At 43.8% G+C, this 24,625-nt stretch overlaps 1 protein-coding gene across 4 annotated transcripts in view; it reads right to left on the bottom strand.

Annotated features, from left to right (window-relative positions):
• The window catches only part of MTCL2 (microtubule crosslinking factor 2), a 146,220-nt gene that overhangs the window by 58,858 nt on the left and 62,737 nt on the right, over positions 1 to 24,625 (bottom strand). For all 4 annotated transcript variants that reach the window (XM_063960135.1, XM_063960136.1, XM_063960133.1 and 1 more), the window contains exons 4-5: positions 9,887 to 9,940; positions 1,670 to 2,917 (exon numbers count right to left, since the gene is read on the bottom strand). In XM_063960135.1, the coding sequence (XP_063816205.1) occupies positions 1,670 to 2,917; positions 9,887 to 9,940 (1,302 nt within the window). The remainder of the gene's footprint in view (positions 1 to 1,669; positions 2,918 to 9,886; positions 9,941 to 24,625) is intronic.

Below are 24,625 nucleotides of genomic sequence, written 5' to 3'. Positions count from 1 at the left end.
GAGGGGGATATTCAAATGTGTTTTTTTCCGCGTTGATCGTGCCCAGCCAGTCTGGGTTTAGCCGTGCAAAACGGCTAAACCCAATCAAAGTGTGATTTGGACACGCAAACGGGTCACTTTATGCTCATTTCAGCTCCCCAGCACGGGGGCTGCAAGCTGAAATACTGGCGCTGGCAGCTGTTCCCTCCCGAACGGAGCAAGAATTGAATTGCTCAGTCGGGCGCCATCTAGTGTCACATAGAACAATTGAATTCCACATTTAGCCTTGCTTGAGTAAGAATTCATTATTGACACAAAAACCACATGGAATGTTTTCCACTTGAAGCACTGCTGCATGTATGGCATGTATGTCTGTTCTGTTAGAACAGTGGCTCCACTAAAAAGCTGCAGAAATAATTTTGCTTAATTAAACTCGTTATGCTGGACACCATAATGTATAAGAACATTCCTGATGCTTGAATTAGGGAATTTGGTCCTGAATCAGCACTTGAAGAGACCGGTTATAAATACTAAACACTAAGGAGCCCTATTTGAAGTACCAGGAGTTATTCTATTAAACGAAGGCAACCAGCAAACTACATTTAATTAGATATATTTTTGTTTTATTGTTTAATAGCTTTATCTAAAGTTCATTAGCGCACAATTGTAGATTAAAAAAAAATGCCAATAATACTTTGAGGAATTATTATGCTGCCAGTGTAAAAGACTGCAGTGTGATTCAGTGTGAAATCCCGACTGTTGGGATCCCAGCGGTCGAAATACAGACGCCGGAATCCCAACCTCGAGCACAGTGTGTCCCCTCACTGGCTCGCTGCGCTTGTCATGCTTCGGGCCCAGACACTAATCTATTCCCCGTCGACTGGTGGCGTGGACCACCACCCAAGTGGTAGACTCCCGACCGCCGGCATTTCAACGGGTGTTGGGATTCAGGCGTCGGTATTTCGACTGCCGGGATCCCGACAGTCCAGAAATTAACTGCGTCCCTTGCAGTGGGCTCCAGTGTAGCCCATATACACATATATTAGGCTTATAAGCATCAGTTTACATTAAAACAAACCTAAAACGCTCCTAAATAGGGAGAAAGTAGAACATGTGTGTATACATTTGAAATATACAGAGAGGCTGGTAGCTACTGCATTTCACTGTAAAAAAAAATGATGTGATTATATATGTATAATGTGTGTAAGCTCTCACGAGCAGGGCCCTCTTCCCTCATGTGCTTATTCCTTTTCTTACTTTAATAATCCTCAACTGCCCAAATCCCGCAGTTTTTTGGCCACCTTGAAACTTATCTCTGTCGTCTACTGGTGTAGTTATGCTTAGTTACCCTGTACTTGTCCTATACTGTCTTCAACTGTAAGTCACTGTTTTCCTGTTTTAATAATGTGCATATGTACTCTGTAATTGAGCACTGTGGAACTCTTGTGGCGCCATATAAATAAAGGATAATAATAATAATAATAATAATATAGATTTTGCACACTCACAGCGCAGAGTCCTATCTTTGGTGTGATTACCATGCAGCAGGTTTATTATTAGTAATTAGGAATAAATACTGTAGGTTAAGGTTGGGATTATTGATTGAAGCAGGTAAGACATGGCAAGTAAAAAAGTTATTGCTGTACAGGTAAAGGGGAGGTTTCTGCATGATAATGTATGTAGAACTCACCTGTATAGTGGCACAGTGTTCTTTTCTGGAAGGGTCTTTTGAGGTAACTGGACAAGTAGAGTCTTGCTGTATTGATAAAGAATCCACCTGTCCTTTATAAAACTCTCCAAAAGAATCCACTTTCTTAGTAAAGCAATTAAGTTCCTGCTGTAGCACCACAAGTCTGGTAAATATGGCACGAATCAGTTTTGAGTCACTTGTTACCTCACTGTTATCAATAGCCTCTGTTAGCAAGAGGTCTCCACAATCATTATCTGTACAAAGTTTAATACCAGAAAGAAACCCATTTGCATCAGTTGTTAGGACCTCAATAGCTTTACTGATTAATTCCACTTGCGCTCTAATGCCAAAGAGACTTTCCAATTCTTTAATCTTTGGTAACCTGGATGGGGAATTGTTACAAGCATCTGGAGATTTAAGAGTTGCCTTCACAGCACGTTCTTTTGAGTCTGTAGAGTCTGTTTCTCCACCTACTGGTCCTTCACGCCAAAGAGGTGTTGGAACACATTGTGCTGAATCTCCTGCCTCTGCATCGGTTTCCATTAAGGGTTTTGTGGTTTGACAAGATGCCAGATCGTAGCGTTGAAGATTTGAAAGAAGCACCCTATTTTCATATTGAAGTTTTTTTACCTTACCATTGAGTTCATTGATCTGCATCTTGGCAGTGACGAGTTCTTCTTGAGAAGGTTCACTGATGACAGAGCAGCTGTCCTCTGACAAGGTTATGTCCAAATCATGGTCAGACTTATATTTATTTAGTTCATTCATCAGTAGCTTGTTTTGGTCCTCCAACTCTATCATTGACCTCCTGAGAAGGTCAGCTTCTTCTTCCACAAACTGAAGATGCCTTCTAAGCTCCACAAAATTGTCTCTTGATTCTCCAGGTGGAAAAGCAAATCTGGAATCTTGACCAAGATGTTCTCGGTCAGCATGAACCTTCATCTCATCCATCTCAGCCCTTAAACCCCTATTCTCAACCTCAAGTTCTACTATCCTTCGACTCAAGATGTTGGCTTCCTCTTCAACAAGTTTAAGATGAGATTTCAGTTCTGCCTCTCTGGAATATGGAGAGTTGGCTAGCTCTTCAACGGACAGTGAGCTGTCTAGGTCACCATACAAAGACCTATATTTCATGAGTTCTTCTTTCATGCTGTCATTTTCCTTGACCAACTTTGACAACTTCTTGCACATTAACGCAGACTCCTCTTTTGCAAAGTGTAGTTGGCATTTAATATCTGCACTGTCCTCCTGGAATTTATAGAAAGTGGGGGTATTAATTGTAAATAATTAGAAAAACAAAAAAGCATGTAATCAAAGTAAACGTACCTTATGCATCAAATAGAAGATGTCCCAAGAATGCCTACACTATACAAAGGTTTCACTGCCATGAGGTATGTGTTCTCTAATAAAATCATGCTTTTTTGAGGCATTAAGAATGTAAATGAACATTGGTTTAACAATTAAGAACTATCCAGTCTCTTGCTAAACACAGCGATTAGTAGTAGGACAAGGCTAGCATAAGTAAAAGACCAGAAGTGGTCAAGCTTTCCCTGATGCTGTCCAAACTCATGCTGTGGGCACACACACACACACACACACTTAAAAAAAAAAAAAATGAAAAAAAATATTGTATATATATACATACATATATATATATATATATATATATACATATATATATATATATATATATATATACATACATACATACACACACACACACACATACATACATACATACATACATACATACATATAAGCCTGTATATTAAAAAGTTTAAAAACTGTTTATCTGGGAGGAAAAAATATTGCACTTTGGGCCTAATTCAGAGTTGATCACAACAGCAAATTTGTTAGCAGTTGGACAAAACCATGTGCACTGCAGGTGGCGGCGGGGAGCAGATATAACATGTGCAGAGAGAGTTAGATTTGAGTGGGGTGGATTCAAACTGAAATCTAAATTGCAGTGTAAAAATAAAAGTAGCCAGTATTTACCCTGCACAGAAACAAAATAACCCACCCAAATCTAATTCTCTCTGCACGTTATATCTGCCACACCTGGAGTGCACATGGTTTTGCCCAACTGCTAACAAATTTGCTGCTGCGATCAACCCTTTGGGGGGTCATTCCGAGTTGATCGCTAGCTGCCGTTGTTCACAGTGCAGCGATCAGGCTAAAAATCTGCATTTCTGCGCATGCGTATGCACCGCAATGCGCACGCGCCACGTACGGGTACAAAGAGCATTGTGGTTCTGCACAGGTTCTAGCGACGATTACATTCGCACTGGTGGACGCAAGTAGATTGACATGAAGTGGGCATTTCTGGGTGGCAACTGACCGTTTTCAGGGAGTATTTGGAAAAACGCAGGCGTGTCTGAAGAAACGCAGGCGTGGCTGGGCGTTCGCTGGGCAGGGATCTGACGTCAAATCCGGACACGGATAGGCTGAAGTGATCGCAAGCGCCGAGTAGGTTCAGAGCTACTCAGAAGCTGCACAAACTCTTTTTGCTGAGCGCGGCTGCACATGCGTTCGCACTTCTGCAAAGCGAAAATACACTCCCCCCGTCGGCGGCGACTATGCGTTTGCACGGCTACTAAAAACAGCTAGCGAGCGATCAACTCGGAATGACCCCCTTTATTCAGTGGTTTCTACGTTTGTTTGCTACATGGAGAAAATCATATGGAGAGGATCCAGACAACACCACAAAGAAGAGTGTAGCCTACAGGATCCAACCTGCTGGGGAAGTTGTATAAAGTAGATGATCTTGTCCTTATCAGAGGTTTTTAAAATTTTAAAACGTATGGGCAATATGTTCATTATTTTGAATCATAAATAAACACTGTTCTAATGGTGGGTACACACTAGGCGATGTGCTCTATGAGCGACTTCACCTAGTGCGTTCCCTTCCCTGCCGGGGTGATTGGCGGCAGTGCATATACACTGAGCGATATGCAAATGATATCGCTCAGTGACGTCATGCTGTGGCAGGGCACGCAGTTTTTGGATGACAGTCCAAATTGAGCTGCCTGCACGGCTGACGGCGAGGGTCGTTAATGACCCACGGGGCTGCGCATCGTCCGTCGATGGCCGCATACACACTTAGTGATAAAGTAAACGTCGCTCAGGAAAGGTCAAAATGAGCTACGTCGTTTAATTTATCACTAAGTGTGTACCCACCTTAAGCAAAGTACACTGGATACATGTGTCTGGCAATTCTCTCCTGTAGGAAAGACAAAAAGACCAATCCGATAAGAGCAACCTAAATACTCTATGATGAGCCTTTTCCTTTTCTTCACTCTTTAGCCTTGCACTGTAATGAGGTTGTTAAGAAAGCTCATCATTAAACACAATCGGTAAAGTGTTCAGTGCCAAACGGACTAGCATACAGAATGTTAATCATACTTTATTTATTTTCAGTTATTCATGATTATTTGTAGATATACTGACAATTTACTTCATTTAAATCTAACTATGGTTTCTGTGAAATACCATCAATAGCCTCACATTCACAATAACATTGCTACTGTACAGTTAACTGTCTATATAGCCATATGCATTTTGGTTTTATATACGATAATAAAATTTTTATTCTTTAGGAACAATTCACTAATTTGCTTCACCAGATTTAATTTTGCCAAAGAACAATTTGTTACACCTGGTTAAAAGCACCCTAAATGCGCACATATTGGTATAGTCTATTATCACTATAGTAAGTGTAGTAAGATTAAACCAGTACATTTTATCCCAGTAACCAATCCATAAAGTCAGAAATAGACCACATAATCTAACAGCTTCTCCCCTAAAAAAATGCTTTCTCAAAAATATACTAACATACACAAGGTATTACCGTAGGTTTAAAATGTACTAAAAACCTCTCTGACCATGAAAAGTTGACTTATGTTAATGACAAATTTATATAAGGAATACTTCCTTTTTCTATATTAAGATGCAGATCAGAAGCTTAAGTCTCAATTATCCTTGTCTACCAAATTATGTTCCATTGTCACATCAGTGGTAATTATGTTCTCTACAAAGTACCATCCTATACATACAATCAACATGAATCTTGTAATGCCAGGGGAAATACGGTAAGTGAGAGCAGTCTGACCTTTAAATAGCATACATCAAAAGAGAATCTACGCCTATGTTTGCGCCCCACAGTTCTTTAAACACTGGTCAAGAAATGCCTGAGTGTGTTGCTAACTTTACATTTGCTTTGTTACTATTTTGGTTTTCACTACATTTTAGTATATTTGAACAACAGGATATTCTGGAGAAAGATAAGTATTTGATTCTGGACAAGAACGCAGTTGTGGTTTCTGTGCTAGCTTTACTAAGTCAAGTCCTTAGCATACAAATTCAAGAAAAAAGATGGCCTTCAGGTCATTTGTGAGTGTTTGGCCTGTGTCACCAATATAAGTTTAGAACATGATGCGTTTTTATGTTCTTCTAAAAAAATAAATCTTACAGGAGTTAATCAATGCTGATGAAGAACAGGATGCTATTCTAATGGCCAGTAAAACTGGAAATTGCTACATATATGCGACTAGTAAGGTCATCTGATGGGACTTTAACAGTATTGGAGCAGGACTGCTTTAATTCCCTAGATGCACTATTGGGGCCCTTACAGATTTGGACATGTGTGTGCGTGTATGGTAAGATCTGACAGATCAGACCACTCATTGATTGGCTTGCTTTTGGACAGCTTAAATTGGCAACAATATGAACAGCCCTACTGTTGTTACCTTGTACATGCAATAATACATGTTACATTTGTTTTAAATGGGAACAGTTTGTTGCCATTTCCCTTTAAATGGATGCAGTACTCAGTATTCCGCTAGCAGCTCCAACATGCCTGTGTGTGCCAGATGTTAAGAATTAGCAAGTAATCCTGATTCAACACCAGTGTCAGCTAAGCCCCAATGTCTTTCCACCAATGGAAAATGTAAGCTGGATGGTGGTGGGATAATGCGGCTGAAAGAATCTGTGTACAACATTGCACTAAACTGGGTGCGTTCTATAAAAATGTTATACCGTGTGCCCAGTGATATTGGTGGCATTTTCTATTTGCCACTAAAGAGGTTTGTATAAAGCTTGCAAAGATTTGTAAGAACCTGCAGAGACTAAGGGCCTAATTGAGACCTGATCGCTCGCTAGCTATTTTTTGCAGCGCTGCGATCAGATAGTCGCCGCCTACAGGGGAGTGTATTTTAGCTTTGCAAGTGTGCGATCGCATGTGCAGCCGAGTGGAACAAAAAGAGTTTGTGCAGTTTCTGAGTTGCCCAGAACTTACTCAGCCGCTGCGATCACTTCAGCCTGTTCAGGACCAGAATTGACGCCAGACACTCGCCCTGCAAACGCTAGGACACGCCTGCGGTTTTACAAACACTCCCTGAAAATGGTCAGTTGACACCCACAAACGCCTTCTCCCTGTCAATCTCCATGCGATCAGCTGTGCGAATGGATTCTTTGTACAATCCCATCGCCCAGCAACGATCTCCTTTGTAGCCGTACGACGCACCTGCACATTGCAGTGCATACGCAGTTCAGATCTGATTGCAGCGCAGTGAAAAATCCTAGCGTGCGATCAGGTCTGAATGACTCCCTAAGTCATATGTACTGTATGTACTATATGGAAAATACTATTCTGAGCAGGGTCATGTACGTAATGTTTAAATCTCATCATAACGTCCATATAGAATACAGCAACATAAATAAAATGTGTTTTATGTATTTAAAACTACTAACTCCACTTCAAGACCTGACTCTAGGGTGTATTCACACAGCTATCTTCATTAGTGGTACTTATGAATACATGAAATGAGTGAATAATTTATTAAAAAGATATCGATTTCCAGTGTTGATTCCACGGAGAACCATCACTTCTCTTTACGCATGTGGAAGATGGAAGCATTGTATCAGATTACTTCAGATGTGAGATTATTCCGTATCTTTTAATGAGATCATAATTGAAGGAAATCCTCATAAGAGAAAATATTGCATGGAGAAATTAAAGTATACTACCAACAATATTGCATTGTGTTCTCATGTTTCAAGGTAGTTAATAGTGGCAGTAAAATGCAAAGCAGTGGCCTTTTGTACCAACTTGTACAAATATTATGACCGCATCACGCGAACACTGACTGCAGTTCTGTGAGCTACGCACAGCTTCCCCTCTGTCATTAAGCTGTAATACCCGTACAGAGCACAGAATAGCATTTGTCTGTGTTCCCCAGCCCCCCAGGAAAATTCATTCCCTCTCAGATGCCTTTACACTGTAATCAGGAGAACATTTTCAATGCCTGCTTTATTTTTTCTTAATGAAGGCAGCAGCTTTAATCAAAGCACTATTGAAATGTAGATTTTAACGCAGGAGTGGAATACTAATGCTCTAGCATAAAGGAGCATATTCAAACATAAAAATCCTGTACAAGTAAAAAAAAAAAAGAAAAAAAAAGTTTCACAGCAGCCTGCCTCCTAATTAATGTTAGAATAATGTAGCAATACATTAACCCAGATCCAACAATTTATGGCACTAGTGATGAACTGCATGAATATGATTTTTGGACATTCTTTGTAAGAAAGATAGCATTAGGACTCCCTTAGCCCGTACACTGTACAGCATGGGTCTTCAACCTGTGGCCCTCCAGCTGCTGTGGAACTACACATGCCAGCATGCCCTGCCACACTATTGCTATTAAGGCATGCTAAAACGGAGGCAGGGCAGCTGTACAGAATCATCTGCTTGGGTACTTAATAAAAACACGGCTATGGGTGTGGGCTTTGCAAATATGGTTTCTGCCACAACTTATGACTGTTGCTGAACTAGAAACATTACATTGATATTACAATGATAGTTCATATTTATGTAAGCAACCACACAGCAAAACACAAGCTAAAAAACAAACAAACACACAGTCTCCATAAAGGAGCTGCTCACTAAAAAGGATATTACCCCGCCAATTAATAAAGATCTGTTTACAGACTACAATGAGGGTCCACTCAAACATAGGAAGCTAGCTGTCATGCCATTATGGGGTATATTCAATTGAAGTCGAAAGCTGCAGTCTGTCGAAAAGAAGGCAGTTTTCGACTTTTTTAGGTCGGAAGGGGTTCCGACCTATTCAATATAACCCCAAATTATTTGACAAGTTAAGGAATTCGACTTGTCGAAAAGCACGTGGATCGGCGGAATAGCTGCCGGTTTTGGCCCCCTTTTCGACCATCTCAATTCGACTTTAAAAAAAGTGGAAGTGAGATGAGTGACCTGAGACCGGGAGAGCCGTGGGCAGAGCAGCGCCGAAGGATGTCACAGCCGCCACTCACAGCAGCGTCCACCCGGCTCCAGCAAGCGAGACCTCGCTTGCTGGAGCCGGGTGGAAGCTGTCGTGAGAGGCGGTTGTGATGCGGGTATGGGGAGAGGAGAGACGGGGAGAGGCAGAGAGACGGGTGGAGGGGGGAGACGCGGGCAGACGGCTATATAGCCGCTGCTGCAGCGCTGCTCTCCCCCGTCTGCCCGCAGCTCTCCCCGTCTCAGCTCCCGCATCTCAATTCGACTTTTGTAAAAGTCGAATTGAGATGACATTGAATAGCCCAGGTCTGATCCATTCCGACAAATGAATGTCGGAATGGATCCGACTTCAATTGAATATACCCCTATAACTGTTGTACTAAGTAAAGGTACATTTAAAAATAATAAAATAAAAAAGGAACTTTTTATACTAAAATGGTAGCTTCAAAACACTTACCAAATAAATAATGAGTAGTAGAGATTGCAGATCATAACCTCTAAACTGTATTGTTGGAAAAATTATGTAGCTGTAGTAGACAGGTTTGGTGTGTAGATTTGTTCCAAAAATAATCAAATGGTTTCCATTAAACAGGGTACATCGCCCATGATCAATGTAAAGTACTTATTCCTACATAGAAATGAGTTTGCCATCTAATATTTTCATCTTGCCCCAAAAATGCATTTCAAAATGCGGCCCTATAGATAAAAGGTTATTTTAAAAATCTATACTAAACACGCACCTTGCACTATTTCTAGGGGCTGTTTCAGGAAACGTGTATATACATACTATTATACAATGTTGAAATAAGGATCTGATGATAACACTTCCCGAAGAGGACAGTAAACATTTCTAGTTTGCCTGTAGCCATTCAGATGTAATTTTTGTTTATACAATTTGATTCCACAGACATACCGCAAAGTCTTACCTGAGGAGATGGTTTCTTTTCCATCTTTCCAGATCTTCTCTTTTTTAAAGAGTTCTGTAATTAAAAAGACAAAATTGGAATTCTTGACACACATAGGAAATAACATACATGATAATCTCATTCACTGAAGTTCAGATGCAGGCAAAGGTGAGAGTTGATTGAGAAATGGATGCACTGCTGATGTCAGGCGTAGTGGAACAATTTTTTCACCACTGCATGCAATTAAGGCCGCGTACAGATAGTTTCCAGCCGATATGTCAGCCGACAGATTATACCATGCATACAAACTGCACTGCATGGTAGAATGGGACATTGTACCAGGTCATGCTGCATTTGGCATCATAAACAATATCTTTTGACTGACCGTGCAGCACAGTCAACCACCAGAAGATATCGTTAACGACTTGCGGTAGCCCCGAATCGCGGGTACACAAAGCACAATATTTATTTATTTATTTATTAACAGTTTCTTATATTCCGTTGTGCGTTACAATTGGAACAGCAGTAATAGAACAAAACTGGGTAAAAACTGGGTAGATATTCAAATACATGAAAGGGACAGTGAATGCAAAATAAAGGAGCGGAGGACATAGGGACAGACATAGGGATGCACGATTTGTTATTCCGATTTGCCTGGAAATGACAAACTGTGCAGTTATCGTTGTAGTGTGTACCTGGCCTAAGTCGCACCGTGCATGCGAGTCGATAATGTCCGAACAGAGGGCCTAATTCAGACCTGATCTCAGCAGCAAATTTGTTCTCTAATGGGTAAAACCATGTGCAGTGCAGGTGGTGCAGATATAACATGTTTTTCTTAACGTTGAAAACACAAAAAGCTTCTATATAAAACTGCAAGAGAACACACCAATATAAAGTTCTAATGTAATGCCATAGATGTTTCGGGTGACTGTTTTATGTTGTTAAATGTAGGTAATAATCAATGGGCTCGATTAAATTCGATGACTGTTGAATAGCTCCGGGAAGTAGCCCCTGGCACTATTCAATACAGCGCAGTGGTAAGTCAGAGAACGCCCATTCTCCTGGAATAAACAGGGTGTTTTATCGGGAGAACGGCCATTTTCCGGCTTAAGTGCTCGACGCTGTTTCCGCTGCACTAAGGGCAGAAATCAGCATCGCGCTGGCAATTTTGTCGGATTTCTACTTGCACCACTCTGGGGGTGTGAGAAGAAATTCCGTTGTTGGGTGTCACCTGGCACTGTATTGAAGAGCGCTGGGAGCTAATTCCCCCGCTATTCAACTGTCATCGAATTGAATCGTGCCCAATGACTCAACACTGCAAAAAGAAAATGTTTCCCCACCAATAGATAAGATTTGAGGGCACTTTCAATTCATCGCGGAAGCTGTGAAACCTGTCACAGCTGCTACCACGCATTAACTTCGGAAGGCAGGTTCTGCTTGCAGCATGGTTAGATATTGTACATTATTCAAATAGTATGCTATAGATTTTATTATTATATCATTATTTCCTGACCTGTCCCTCTGCTCCTTTATTTTGCATTCAGTATCCTTTTCATGTATTTGAATATCTAATCAACTCAGTTGAAACAAAAATTAGGCAAGAGCAGGTATTTTCTTTTATAAAATAGGTTCCCTGGATCCTGGGATTTGGTCAACATTTTCCACTACAACCATACAGAATAAGAATATGGGTGATGGTGGCTTTTTAAAATATACAAACTCCAATCTGAGAAACTAACACTGACTAATTAACACACTTAGGAGGTGCTAGAAAATCAATTATTCAGCTATGCTTTGCAATTAACTCATATGCTTCTTTTCAGAATAAATACAGAAGGAACAAAACAGCTAACCATATATATGAAAAGAATGTGTGCATGCAATATTATATATATATACACACACACACACACACACACACACACACACACACTATATGAGATAGTCAAATGTATACAAACATTGCAGACCTTTCACTCCGTCATAGGAGCAATAAAACATACACAGCAATCAATCAGGAGTGACATCAAAAACAGTTAAATGAGGTACATAGTACACATGGCAGAACTTGGAATTCTTTATAAGGAATAACATTATAGTACTTATATTTTGTCCTTCTTGCTGTTAAATGCAAGAGTACACCCAGAAATGAATGTCACACTGAGGTAGAGGTTCCTTGCTTCTCGGATTGTAGAGCGACCACAGAAAAACACTTTGTGCACAGGTCCCTGACACCACAGAAAGCAGCAGCTCTCATTGCTGGCTGTCTCTTCCCTATTGAAGCCTGTTAAATACAGTAGCTGTAACACAAGATGACTATGTACATTGAGGGTGTGGCACAAGAATAGCATCTTTACATTTTTTAGAAAGGCATATTTACACTTCTCATCTGAGGCCAGAGTTGAGCTACATCCACATGTGGCCACAAAATCAATTTTCCTAGCAACCAATGTTGCAGAGACTTCCCATGACACAAACATACTTGTTCCCCAGACCACAAGGCTGTAGGAGGTAGTTAGCGCCATGACATTACATCGGAGATGCTGTACTTGAGGGTAAGCTAGGTTTGCCAGAATGGCTTTATTTGTACCGGAAAAAAATAAGAATTTACTCACCGGTAATTCTATTTCTCGTAGTCCGTAGTGGATGCTGGGAACTCCGTAAGGACCATGGGGAATAGCGGGCTCCGAAGGAGGCTGGGCACTCTAGAAAGATCTTAGACCACCTGGTGTGCACTGGCTCCTCCCACTATGACCCTCCTCCAAGCCTCAGTTAGGTACTGTGCCCGGACGAGCGTACACAATAAGGAAGGATTTTGAATCCCGGGTAAGACTCATACCAGCCACACCAATCACACCGTACAACTCGTGATATGAAACACAGTTAACAGTATGAAACAATAGAGCCTCTCAACAGATGGCTCAACAATAACCCGATTTAGTTAACAATAACTATGTACAAGTAATGCAGATAAACCGCACTTGGGATGGGCGCCCAGCATCCACTACGGACTACGAGAAATAGAATTACCGGTGAGTAAATTCTTATTTTCTCTAACGTCCTAGTGGATGCTGGGAACTCCGTAAGGACCATGGGGATTATACCAAAGCTCCCAAACGGGCGGGAGAGTGCGGATGACTCTGCAGCACCGAATGAGAGAACTCCAGGTCCTCCTCCGCCAGGGTATCAAATTTGTAGAATTTTGCAAACGTGTTTGCCCCTGACCAAGTAGCTGCTCGGCAAAGTTGTAAAGCCGAGACCCCTCGGGCAGCCGCCCAAGATGAGCCCACCTTCCTTGTGGAATGGGCATTGACAGATGTTGGCTGTGGCAGGCCTGCCACAGTATGTGCAAGCTGAATTGTACTACAAATCCAACGAGCAATAGTCTGCTTAGAAGCAGGAGCACCCAGCTTGTTGGGTGCATATAGGATAAACAGCGAGTCAGATTTTCTGACTCCAACCGTCCTGGAAACATATATTTTCAGGGCCCTGACAACGTCTAGCAACTTGGAGTCCTCCAAATCCTTAGTAGCCGCAGGCACCACAATAGGCTGGTTCAGGTGAAACGCTGACACCACCTTAGGGAGAAACTGGGGACGAGTCCTCAATTCTGCCCTATCCATATGGAAAATCAAATAAGGGCTTTTACAAGACAAAGCCGCCAATTCTGATACTCGCCTGGCAGAAGCCAAGGCCAATAACATAACCACCTTCCATGTGAGATATTTCAGATCCACGGTTTTTAGTGGTTCAAACCAAAGTGATTTTAAGAAAACTCAACACCACGTTGAGATCCCAAGGTGCCACAGGAGGCACAAACGGGGGCTGACTATGCAGCACTCCTTTTATAAATGTCTGAACTTCAGGTACTGAAGCTAGTTCTTTTTTGAAAGAAAATCGACAGAGCCGAGATCTGTACCTTAATGGAACCCAATTTAAGGCCCATAGTCACTCCTGCTTGCAGGAAATGTAGAAATCGACCTAGTTGAAATTCCTCTGTTGGGGCCCTTTCGGCCTCACACCATGCAACATATTTTCGCCATATGCGGTGATAATGAGTTGCTGTAACCTCTTTCCTGGCTTTAGTAAGCGTAGGAATTACTTCCTCCGGAATACCCTTTTCCTTCAGGATCCGGCGTTCAACCGCCATGCCGTCAAACGCAGCCGCGGTAAGTCTTGGAACAGACAGGGCCCCTGCTGCCGCAGGTCCTGACTGAGTGGCAGAGGCCATGGGTCCTCTGATATAAATTCTTGAAGTTCTGGGTACCAAGCTCTTCTTGGCCATCCACGAGTATCGTTCTTACTCCTCGCCTTCTTATTATTCTCAGTACCTTTGGTATGAGAGGCAGAGGGGAGAACACCTAAACCGACTGGTACACCCACGGTGTTACCAGAGCGTCCATAACTATCGCCTGAGGGTCCCTTGACCTGGAGCAATATCTTTTATAGCTTTTTGTTAAGGCGGGACGCCATCATGTCCACCTGTGGCCTTTCCCAATGGTGTACAATCCTATTGGAAGACTTCTGGAGGAAGTCCCCATTCTCCCGGGTGGAGGTCGTGTCTGTTGAGAAGATCTGCTTCCCAGTTGTCCACTCCGGGAATGAACACTGCTGACAGTGCTAACACATGATTTTCCGCTTATCGGAGAATCCTTGTGGCTTCTGCCATCGCCATCCTGCTTTTTGTGCCGCCCTGTTGATTACATGGGCGACTGCCGTGATGTTGTCTGATTGGATCAGTACCGGCTGGTTTTGAAGCAGAGGCCTTGCTGGCCTCAGGGCATTGTAAATGGCCCTCAGATCCAGAATATTTATGTGTAGGGAAATAACCTGACTTGACCAAAGTCCCTGGAAGTTTCTTCCCTATGTGACTGCCCCCCAGCCTCAAAGGCTGGAATCCATGGTCACTAGGACCTAGTCCTGTATGCCGAACCTGCGGCCCTCTTGAAGATGGGCACTCTGCAGCCACCACAGTAGAGATACCCTGGTCCTTGGAGACAGGGTTATCAGCCTATGCATCGGAAGATGCGATCCGGACCACTTGTCCAACAGGTCCCTCTGAAAAGTTCTTGTATGGAACCTGCCTAATGGGATTGCTTCGTAAGAAGCTACCATTTTTCCCAGGACTCGCGTGCAATGATGCACCGCTACCTATTTTGGTTTCACGAGGTCTCTGACTAGAGATGACAACTCCTTGGCTTTCTCCTCCGGGAGAAACACTATTTCTGGTTTATGTCCAGAACCATCCCCAGGAACAGTAGACGTGTCATAGGAACCAGCTGTAACTTTGGACTGTTTAGAATCCACCTATGCTGTTGTAGCACTTTCCAAAATAGTGCTACCCCGACTACCAACTGCTCCTTGGACCTCGCCCTTTTAACGAGATTGTCCAATTACGGGATAATTACAACTCCCTTTTTTTGAAGGAGTATCATCATTTCGGCCATTACCTTGATAAAACACCCTCGGTGCCATGTACAGTCCAAACGGCAGTGTCTGGACTTGGTAATGGTAATCCTGTACCACAAATCTGAGGTACTCCTGGCGAGGATGGTAAATGGGGACATGCAGGAAAGCATCCTTGATGTCCCGGGATACCATGTAATCCCCCTCGTCCAGGCTTGCAATAACCGCCCTGAGCGATTCCATCTTGAACTTGAATTTTTTTATGTTCAAGGATTTTAAATATAAAATGGGTCACACCGAACCATGCGGTTTCGGTACCCCAACCCGTGTGGAATAGTAACCCCGTCCTTGTTGAAGTAGGGGCACCTTGAGTATTACCTGCTGGGAATACCGCTTATTAATTGCCTCTAGCACAGCCTCCCTGCTTGAGGGAGTTGTCAGCAAGGCATATTTTAGGAAACGGCTGGGGGGAGACATCTCTAATTCCAGCTTGTAACCCTGAAATACTACTTGGAAGAAACAGGGATCCACCTGTGAGCGAGCCCACTAATTGCTGAAATTTTTGAGGCGGCCCCCCACCGTACCTGGCTACACCTGTGGAGCACCCGCGTCATGGTGTGTACTCACAGGAGGCGGGGGAAGAATCTTGATTCTGGGAACAGGCTGACTGGTGCAGCTTTTTCCCTCTACCCTTGTCTCTGTACAGAAAGGAAGCGCCATTTGACCCGCTTGCTTTTCTGAAGCCGAAAGGACTGTACCTTTTTCTGTGAGGAAACCTGAGGTAAAATTATTTCTTCCCAGCAGTTGCTGTGGATACGAGGTCCCAGAGACCATCCCCAAATAATTCCTCACTCTTATAAGGCTCTCTATGCGCTTTTTAAGTCAGCATCACCTGTCCAGTGACAGGTCTCTAATACCCTCCTGACAGAATGGACATTACATTTATTTTGGATGCCAGACGGCAAAATATCCCTCTGTGCATCCCCCATATATAAGACAACGTCTTTAATATGTTTTTATGTTTGCCAACTATTATCCCTGTTTGACAGGGTCACCAACCACGCTGCAGCAGCACTATCTGCAGGTCTCAGTCTAGTACCTGAGTGTGTAAATACAGACTTCAGGATAGCCTCCTGTTTTTTTTTTATCAACAGGTACCTATTAAAGTGGCCGTATCCTAAGACGGCAGTGCCACCTTTTTTGACAAACGTGTGAGCGCCTTATCCACCCTAGGGGATATCTCCCAGCGTAACGTATCCTCCTGGCGGGAAAGGGTACGCCATCAGTAACTTTTTATAAATTACCAGTTTCTTAACGGGGGAACCCACGCTTTTCACACACTTCATTTATTCATCTGATGGGGGAACAAAACACTGCCTGTTTTTTCTCCTCAAACCTAAAACCCATTTATAGAGGTTAAAGTCAGAAATGTATAACACATTTTTTATTGCCGGGATCAAGTCACGGATTGGATTGTGTATATGTCTCCACCTTGTCGACACTGGAGTCAGACTCCGTGTCGACATCTGTGTCTGCCATCTGAGAGAGCGGGCGTTTTTGAGCCCCTGATGGCCTTTGAGACGCCTGGGCAGGCGCGGGCTGCGAAGCCGGCTGTCCCACAGCTGTTACGTCATCCACCCTTTTATGTAAGGAGTTGACACTGTCGGTTAATACCTTTTACCTCTCTATCCACTCTGGTGTCGGCCCCACAGGGGGCGACATCACATATATCGGCCTCTGTTCCGTCACCATATAAGCCTCCTCATTCAACATGTCGACACAGCCGTACCGACACACCGCAGACACACAGGGAATGCTCTAAACGAGGACAGGACCCACAAAAGCCCTTTGGGGGGACAGAGTGAGAGTATGCCAGCACACACCAGAGCGCTATATACTGCAGGGACTAACTGAGTTATGTCCCCTATAGCTTTATATCTATATATATATAATGTATACTGCGCCTAAATTTAGTGCCCCCTCTCTCTTTTTTTAACCCTTGTAGACTGCAGGGGAGAGCCAGGGAGCTTCCCTCCAACGGAGCTGTGAGGGAAAATGGCGCCAGTGTGCTGAGGAGATAGGCTCCGCCCCTTTTTCGCGGCCTATTCTCCCGTTTTTTATGGACTTCTGGCAGGGGTATTTACCTCATATATAGCCCCTGGGGCTATATATTGAGGTATTTTTGCCAGCCAAGGTGTTTTTATTGCTGCCTCAGGGCGCCCCCCCCCAGCGCCCTGCACCCTCAGTGACCGGAGTATGAAGTGTGTGAGAGGAGCAATGGCGCACAGCTGCAGTGCTGTGCGCTACCTTGGTGAAGACTGAGTCTTCATGCCGCCGATTTTCCGGACCATCTTCTTGCTTCTGGCTCTGTAAGGGGGACGGCGGCGCGGCTCCGGGACCGAACATCAAGGCTGGGCCTGCGGTCGATCCCTCTGGAGCTAATGGTGTCCAGTAGCCTAAGAAGCCCAATCCGGCTGCAAGCAGGCGAGTTCGCTTCTTCTCCCCTTAGTCCCTCGCTGCAGTGAGCCTGTTGCCAGCAGGTCTCACTGAAAAGAACAAATTCTAAGACTATAACTTTCTAAGAGCTCAGGAGAGCCCCTAGTGTGCATCCAACCTCGGCCGGGCACGAAATCTAACTGAGGCTTGGAGGAGGGTCATAGTGGGAGGAGCCAGTGCACACCAGGTGGTCTAAGATCTTTCTAGAGTGCCCAGCCTCCTTCGGAGCCCGCTATTCCCCATGGTCCTTACGGAGTTCCCAGCATCCACTAGGACGTTAGAGAAAATGTATTAATTTCTCTACAATGCTAAATATATTTCTGTAGAGGTTCAGCTCACATTCCAAGTTACTAATTCAGGCGTGTAAATAAAAGTATAGTACTCTATAATGTTTGCAGCAGACACTGATGCCTCAGTCTGCGTTTCTACATACCATATCTGAGATATAAGAACAGCGCAGGCTGGTGACGCTACTGCATGTATAGGTCGTGGACGAAAGGTAGGATCACCAACCCAGTCTCTATTCAGGGCTACAAGGGGAAAACTCCCTGTACAAAATAGTTTGGTGTATAGGCAAATACAGTGCTGTCACAAAGTATCCTATAGAGAGAACCATTCTTTTGGGAGAATTTATTTGGGGAAAAGCCAGGAAATCGTAAAAATCTACGTGTCTCTCTGTTCCCACAATGCCAGTGGTAAGGATGGAGCAGACAGTGGCTCTAATGACCTTCACAGAATGTTTCCAGACATCCCAAATCTCTGTCATGTGCAGGAAATGGAGAGTCAGAAAATACTGCCCTAAAGAGTACACATCACTAACCCATCACCATCTCTCACCCATTCTAAATATACCTCAGGTCCTGATTTGTGGAGGGCATGTTTGAAATGAAATACCTTCCAAATGCTACAGATACTATATCATTTGCCACATCAGTAACCTATGTTAACATAACAAAAGGATTATGTTTCGCTTAAGGACACAGAATCTCTCTCTCTGACACATTACACAATGTTCTTGGTGTAAGAGCTCTACTGCCACCACACTACCCCCCTGAACACACCTGCAGCTGTCACCTTCTGATCAGCTGGGACAGCAATTAGGAATCCTGAGAAGACAGATGGACAGAGCGATATAGCACAAGACACATGGAGACTTGGGGCGTTTTATCAGTTACTGGCTGTTTAAACATTTCAGAACTTCATTACTGAGATTTTCCACATCCTGTTTATAAATAGAAATGTGAAGGAAACTCTGCAGTAATATGCCATTTGCCGTGCATTATACATACAAATGTAGGATTAACAACCAATGGCTTAAAGATCACCCACATGCATATGACATTTTCCCACGTTTGGTAACTCTCTTGCTCTTAAGGGCCATACACACTAGAAGATATTTTTCAAAGATCTGAAAGATGACGACGATTGTGAACGATATAGCGTTCACATCGTCTAGTGTGTATGGCCCTCCAATCAACGATGCGCGCACCCGCGCTCGTTGATTGGAGGTCGGCGGTTGGCTGTGCTGCCTGCTCAATGTGAGCAATGGCACTTGTGACATCGCTCATCACAGCATGCGTGTACGGAGCCGCAATGAACGATGTGCACAATGTGACATTGCTCCCCTCCCCTCCAGCGGCTCCCTCCCCGCCAGTGGCTTCATTCTAGCTGAGCCGCTGACCGCACAGCGTCTCCGTCCACTGCCCCACCAATGAAGTTATAAACCCACTGTGCCACCAACTTAATATAAAATTAATTATAATGGGTTCAATCTAAATATATATATATATATATATATATATATATATATATATATATATATATATAATCAGATTGAACCCATTATAATTAATTTTATATTAAGTTGGTGGCACAGTGGGTTGGTGGCACAGTGGGTTTATAACTTCATTGGTGGGGCAGTGGACGGAGACACTGAGCGGTCAGCGGCTCCCATCAGCGGCTCAGCTAGGTGCAGCACTCCTAGCGGCTTGAATAAAGGACAACAGCAGGGCATATGTGTACACAACGTTTCAATGCCTTTATTGCGGCATTGTCATCAGGTTGTTTATGCCACAATAAAGGCATTGAAATGTTGTCTACACGCATGCCCTGCTGTTGTCCTTCATTCAAGCCGCAAGGAGTGCCGCACCTTTGGACTTTATGTGATTATTATTTGTGGAGGCACCCGGCGCAGTAACGCGGTCTTTATGGGAGAGCCGGGCACTCCGGTATGTATGTGTATGTAATTATATATATATATATATATATATATATATATATATATATATATATATATATATTTATTCATTATTGAACCCATTATAATGAATTTTTTATTACGTTGGTGGCATAGTGGAAATTGGTGGGGCAATGGGTGAAAAAAAACTTCATTGGTTCCCCCTTCTACAGACCTGCCCACACACCCAGAAATGCCTCCCCAACTTTAAAATAAGTAAAAAAGGTGCCAATTCCAGAGATATCTTTCATCTTTCAAATTGTTTGAAAAATTGCTTAGTGTGTACACTCAATTTCGTTTGTCAGGGCTCTGGGAAGTCTTCTAGTGTGTAGGGCCCTTTATCTAAGAATATGTATCACAAGCATGCTTAAATGGAAATATGCAGCAAAATCTTACTCTCATCAAGATATAGGTATGATCCTATGAGGACGATTCAATTCAACACGACTGGCACCATGTGCCATTCCAGAATGGTACACTGTGTCTACCCACATCACAAGAGAACTGGCTGCTGATCTGTACATCTCCAGAATTCCCCCCTATACTGTAGGGCACTGCTCATTTAGGGAAATCTTACATTTCTGACACTTACCAAGAAAACCAATATTTAATTGTAATTTATGGCAAATTCCTAAAATTACTGAACGACAGCAACATGGCGGGTAACAGGCATGCTACTGAATGCCAATGTAAATAGGGGTAACTTTATAGTGTATAATAAGGAATCTACACATCTATTGAACCATAATTTGAATTAAACAACCCAAATTAGAATTCATATTTTCCCTTAAGCAGAAGTACAGACACTTATGTGCCAACCTACTGTATGTAACTATTGGTAAGTGTATATACACTTACCAATCATCGCCCGATCTGTCGTGTCCGACATCAGAACTGGGAGGTCATTTAAAATCTGCCCTTTCCAGTTGAGAGGTCATTCACCAGTGGTCCCTGCAGCAAGTGCACGGGTGGTTGGCGGACTGCCCGCTCACACAGCCAAATGCCCAATATATCTGCAGAGGGACGACGAGATAGGTCTGTGAACGACGGTGTTCACAGACATATTGTCTGTACACACCCACAAAAGCACTACAGATATATCACCCGTTCAATAGAACGGACAATATATGTCAGTGTGTACTCAGCACAAGAACATAAAATCTATGCAGTGTCCTGCTGTCATCACTTTCAAGCTGTTCATAGTTCTATCATCAATGCATCCTTCAGTAGAATTCTAAAGAACAACATACTCCCTACTACAATCTGGAGAGTAAACAAATAGGGAATGATAGGGTCTTATTTACTTGGCAACTTTACATATACTTGTAAATGTACACTATACAGTACATTTCCCAATACAATTTAGCATGCTGGGACAATAATGGAAAATAAGATTTTACTTACCGATAAATCTATTTCTCGGAGTCCGTAGTGGATGCTGGGGTTCCTGAAAGGACCATGGGGAATAGCGGCTCCGCAGGAGACAGGGCACAAAAAGTAAAGCTTTTTCAGATCAGGTGGTGTGCACTGGCTCCTCCCCCTATGACCCTCCTCCAGACTCCAGTTAGGTACTGTGCCCGGACGAGCGTACACAATAAGGGAGGATTTTGAATCCCAGGTAAGACTCATACCAGCCACACCAATCACACCGTACAACTTGTGATCTAAACCCAGTTAACAGTATGATAACAGCGGAGCCTCTGAAAGATGGCTTCCTTCAACAATAACCCGAATTAGTTAACAATAACTATGTACAATTTATGCAGATAATCCGCACTTGGGATGGGCGCCCAGCATCCACTACGGACTCCGAGAAATAGATTTATCGGTAAGTAAAATCTTATTTTCTCTATCGTCCTAGTGGATGCTGGGGTTCCTGAAAGGACCATGGGGATTATACCAAAGCTCCCAAATGGGCGGGAGAGTGCGGATGACTCTGCAGCACCGAATGAGAGAACTCCAGGTCCTCCTTAGCCAGAGTATCAAATTTGTAAAATTTTACAAACGTGTTCTCCCCTGACCACGTAGCTGCTCGGCAAAGTTGTAATGCCGAGACCCCTCGGGCAGCCGCCCAAGATGAGCCCACCTTCCTTGTGGAGTGGGCCTTTACAGATTTAGGCTGTGGCAGGCCTGCCACAGAATGTGCAAGTTGGATTGTGCTACAGATCCAACGAGCAATCGTCTGCTTAGACGCAGGAGCACCCATCTTGTTGGGTGCATACAATATAAACAACGAGTCAGATTTTCTGACTCCAGCTGTCCTTGCAATATATATTTTTAATGCTCTGACAACGTCCAGTAACTTGGAGTCCTCCAAGTCACTTGTAGCCGCAGGCACTACAATAGGCTGGTTCAGATGAAATGCTGACACCACCTTAGGGAGAAAATGCGGACGAGTCCGCAGTTCTGCCCTGTCCGAATGGAAAATCAGATATGGGCTTTTGTAAGATAAAGCTGCCAATTCTGATACTCTCCTGGCAGAAGCCAGGGCTAGAAGCATGGTCACTTTCCAAGTGAGATATTTCAAATCCACCTTATTTAGTGGTTCAAACCAATGAGATTTTAGAAAGTCCAAAACCACATTGAGATCCCACGGTGCCACTGGAGGCACCACAGGAGGCTGTATATGCAGCACTCCCTTAACAAAGGTCTGGACTTCAGGGACTGAAGCCAATTCTTTTTGAAAGAAAATCGACAGGGCCGAAATTTGAACCTTAATAGATCCCAATTTGAGACCCATAGACAATCCTGATTGCAGGAAATGTAGGAATCGACCCAGTTGAAATTCCTCCGTCGGAGCACTCCGATCTTCGCACCACGCAACATATTTTCGCCAAATTCGGTGATAATGTTGCACGGTTACTTCCTTCCTTGCTTTAATCAAAGTAGGAATGACTTCTTCCGGCATGCCTTTTTCCTTTAGGATCCGGCGTTCAACCGCCATGCCGTCAAACGCAGCCGCGGTAAGTCTTGAAACAGACAGGGACCCTGCTGAAGCAAGTCCCTCCTTAGAGGTAGAGGCCACGGATCTTCCGTGATCATCTCTTGAAGTTCCGGGTACCAAGTTCTTCTTGGCCAATCCGGAACCACTAGTATCGTTCTTACGCCTCTTTGCCGTATAATTCTCAATACTTTTGGTATGAGAGGCAGAGGAGGAAACACATACACCGACTGGTACACCCAAGGCGTTACCAGCGCGTCCACAGCTATTGCCTGCGGATCTCTTGACCTGGCGCAATACCTGTCCAGTTTTTTGTTGAGGCGAGACGCCATCATGTCCACCATTGGTCTTTCCCAACGGGTAACCAGCATGTGGAAGACTTCTGGATGAAGTCCCCACTCTCCCGGGTGAAGATCGTGTCTGCTGAGGAAGTCTGCTTCCCAGTTGTCCACTCCCGGGATGAACACTGCTGACAGTGCTATCACATGATTCTCTGCCCAGCGAAGAATCCTTGCAGCTTCTGCCATTGCACTCCTGCTTCTTGTGCCGCCCTGTCTGTTCACATGGGCGACTGCCGTGATGTTGTCCGACTGGATCAATACCGGTTTTCCCTGAAGCAGAGGTTCTGCCTGGCTTAGAGCATTGTATATTGCTCTTAGTTCCAGAATGTTTATGTGAAGAGACGTTTCCAGGCTCGTCCATACTCCCTGGAAGTTTCTTCCTTGTGTGACTGCTCCCCAGCCTCTCAGGCTGGCGTCCGTGGTCACCAGGATCCAATCCTGTATGCCGAATCTGCGGCCCTCCAATAGATGAGGACTCTGCAACCACCACAGAAGAGACACCCTTGTCCTTGGAGACAGGGTTATCCGTAGGTGCATCTGAAGATGCGACCCTGACCATTTGTCCAACAGATCCCTTTGGAAAATTCTTGCGTGGAATCTGCCGAATGGAATTGCTTCGTAAGAAGCCACCATTTTTCCCAGGACTCTTGTGCATTGATGTACAGACACCTTTCCTGGTTTTAGGAGGTCCCTGACAAGGTCGGATAACTCCTTGGCTTTTTCCTCCGGGAGAAAAACCTTTTTCTGAACCGTGTCCAGAATCATCCCTAGGAACAGCAGACGAGTTGTCGGCATTAACTGGGATTTTGGAATATTCAGAATCCACCCGTGCTGTTTTAGCACTTCTTGAGACAGTGCTAATCCCATCTCTAGCTGTTCTCTGGACCTCGCCCTTATTAGGAGATCGTCCAAGTATGGTATAATTAATATGCCTTTTCTTCGAAGAAGAATCATCATCTCGGCCATTACCTTTGTAAAGATCCGAGGTGCCGTGGACAATCCGAACGGCAGCGTCTGAAACTGATAGTGACAGTTTTGTACAACGAACCTGAGGTACCCCTGGTGTGAGGGGTAAATTGGAACGTGGAGATACGCATCCTTGATGTCCAAGGATACCATAAAGTCCCCCTCTTCCAGGTTCGCTATCACTGCTCTGAGTGACTCCATCTTGAACTTGAACTTCTTTATGTACAGGTTCAAGGACTTCAAATTTAGAATAGGCCTTACCGAGCCATCCGGCTTCGGTACCACAAAAAGAGTGGAATAATACCCCTTCCCTTGTTGTAGAAGAGGTACCTTGACTATCACCTGCTGAGAGTACAGCTTGTGAATGGCTTCCA

The sequence above is a fragment of the Pseudophryne corroboree genome, chromosome 3 (assembly GCF_028390025.1).
Source record: "Pseudophryne corroboree isolate aPseCor3 chromosome 3, aPseCor3.hap2, whole genome shotgun sequence".
Taxonomy (NCBI): Eukaryota; Metazoa; Chordata; class Amphibia; order Anura; family Myobatrachidae; genus Pseudophryne; species Pseudophryne corroboree.
This window is presented reverse-complemented; position numbering and strand designations above follow the sequence as displayed.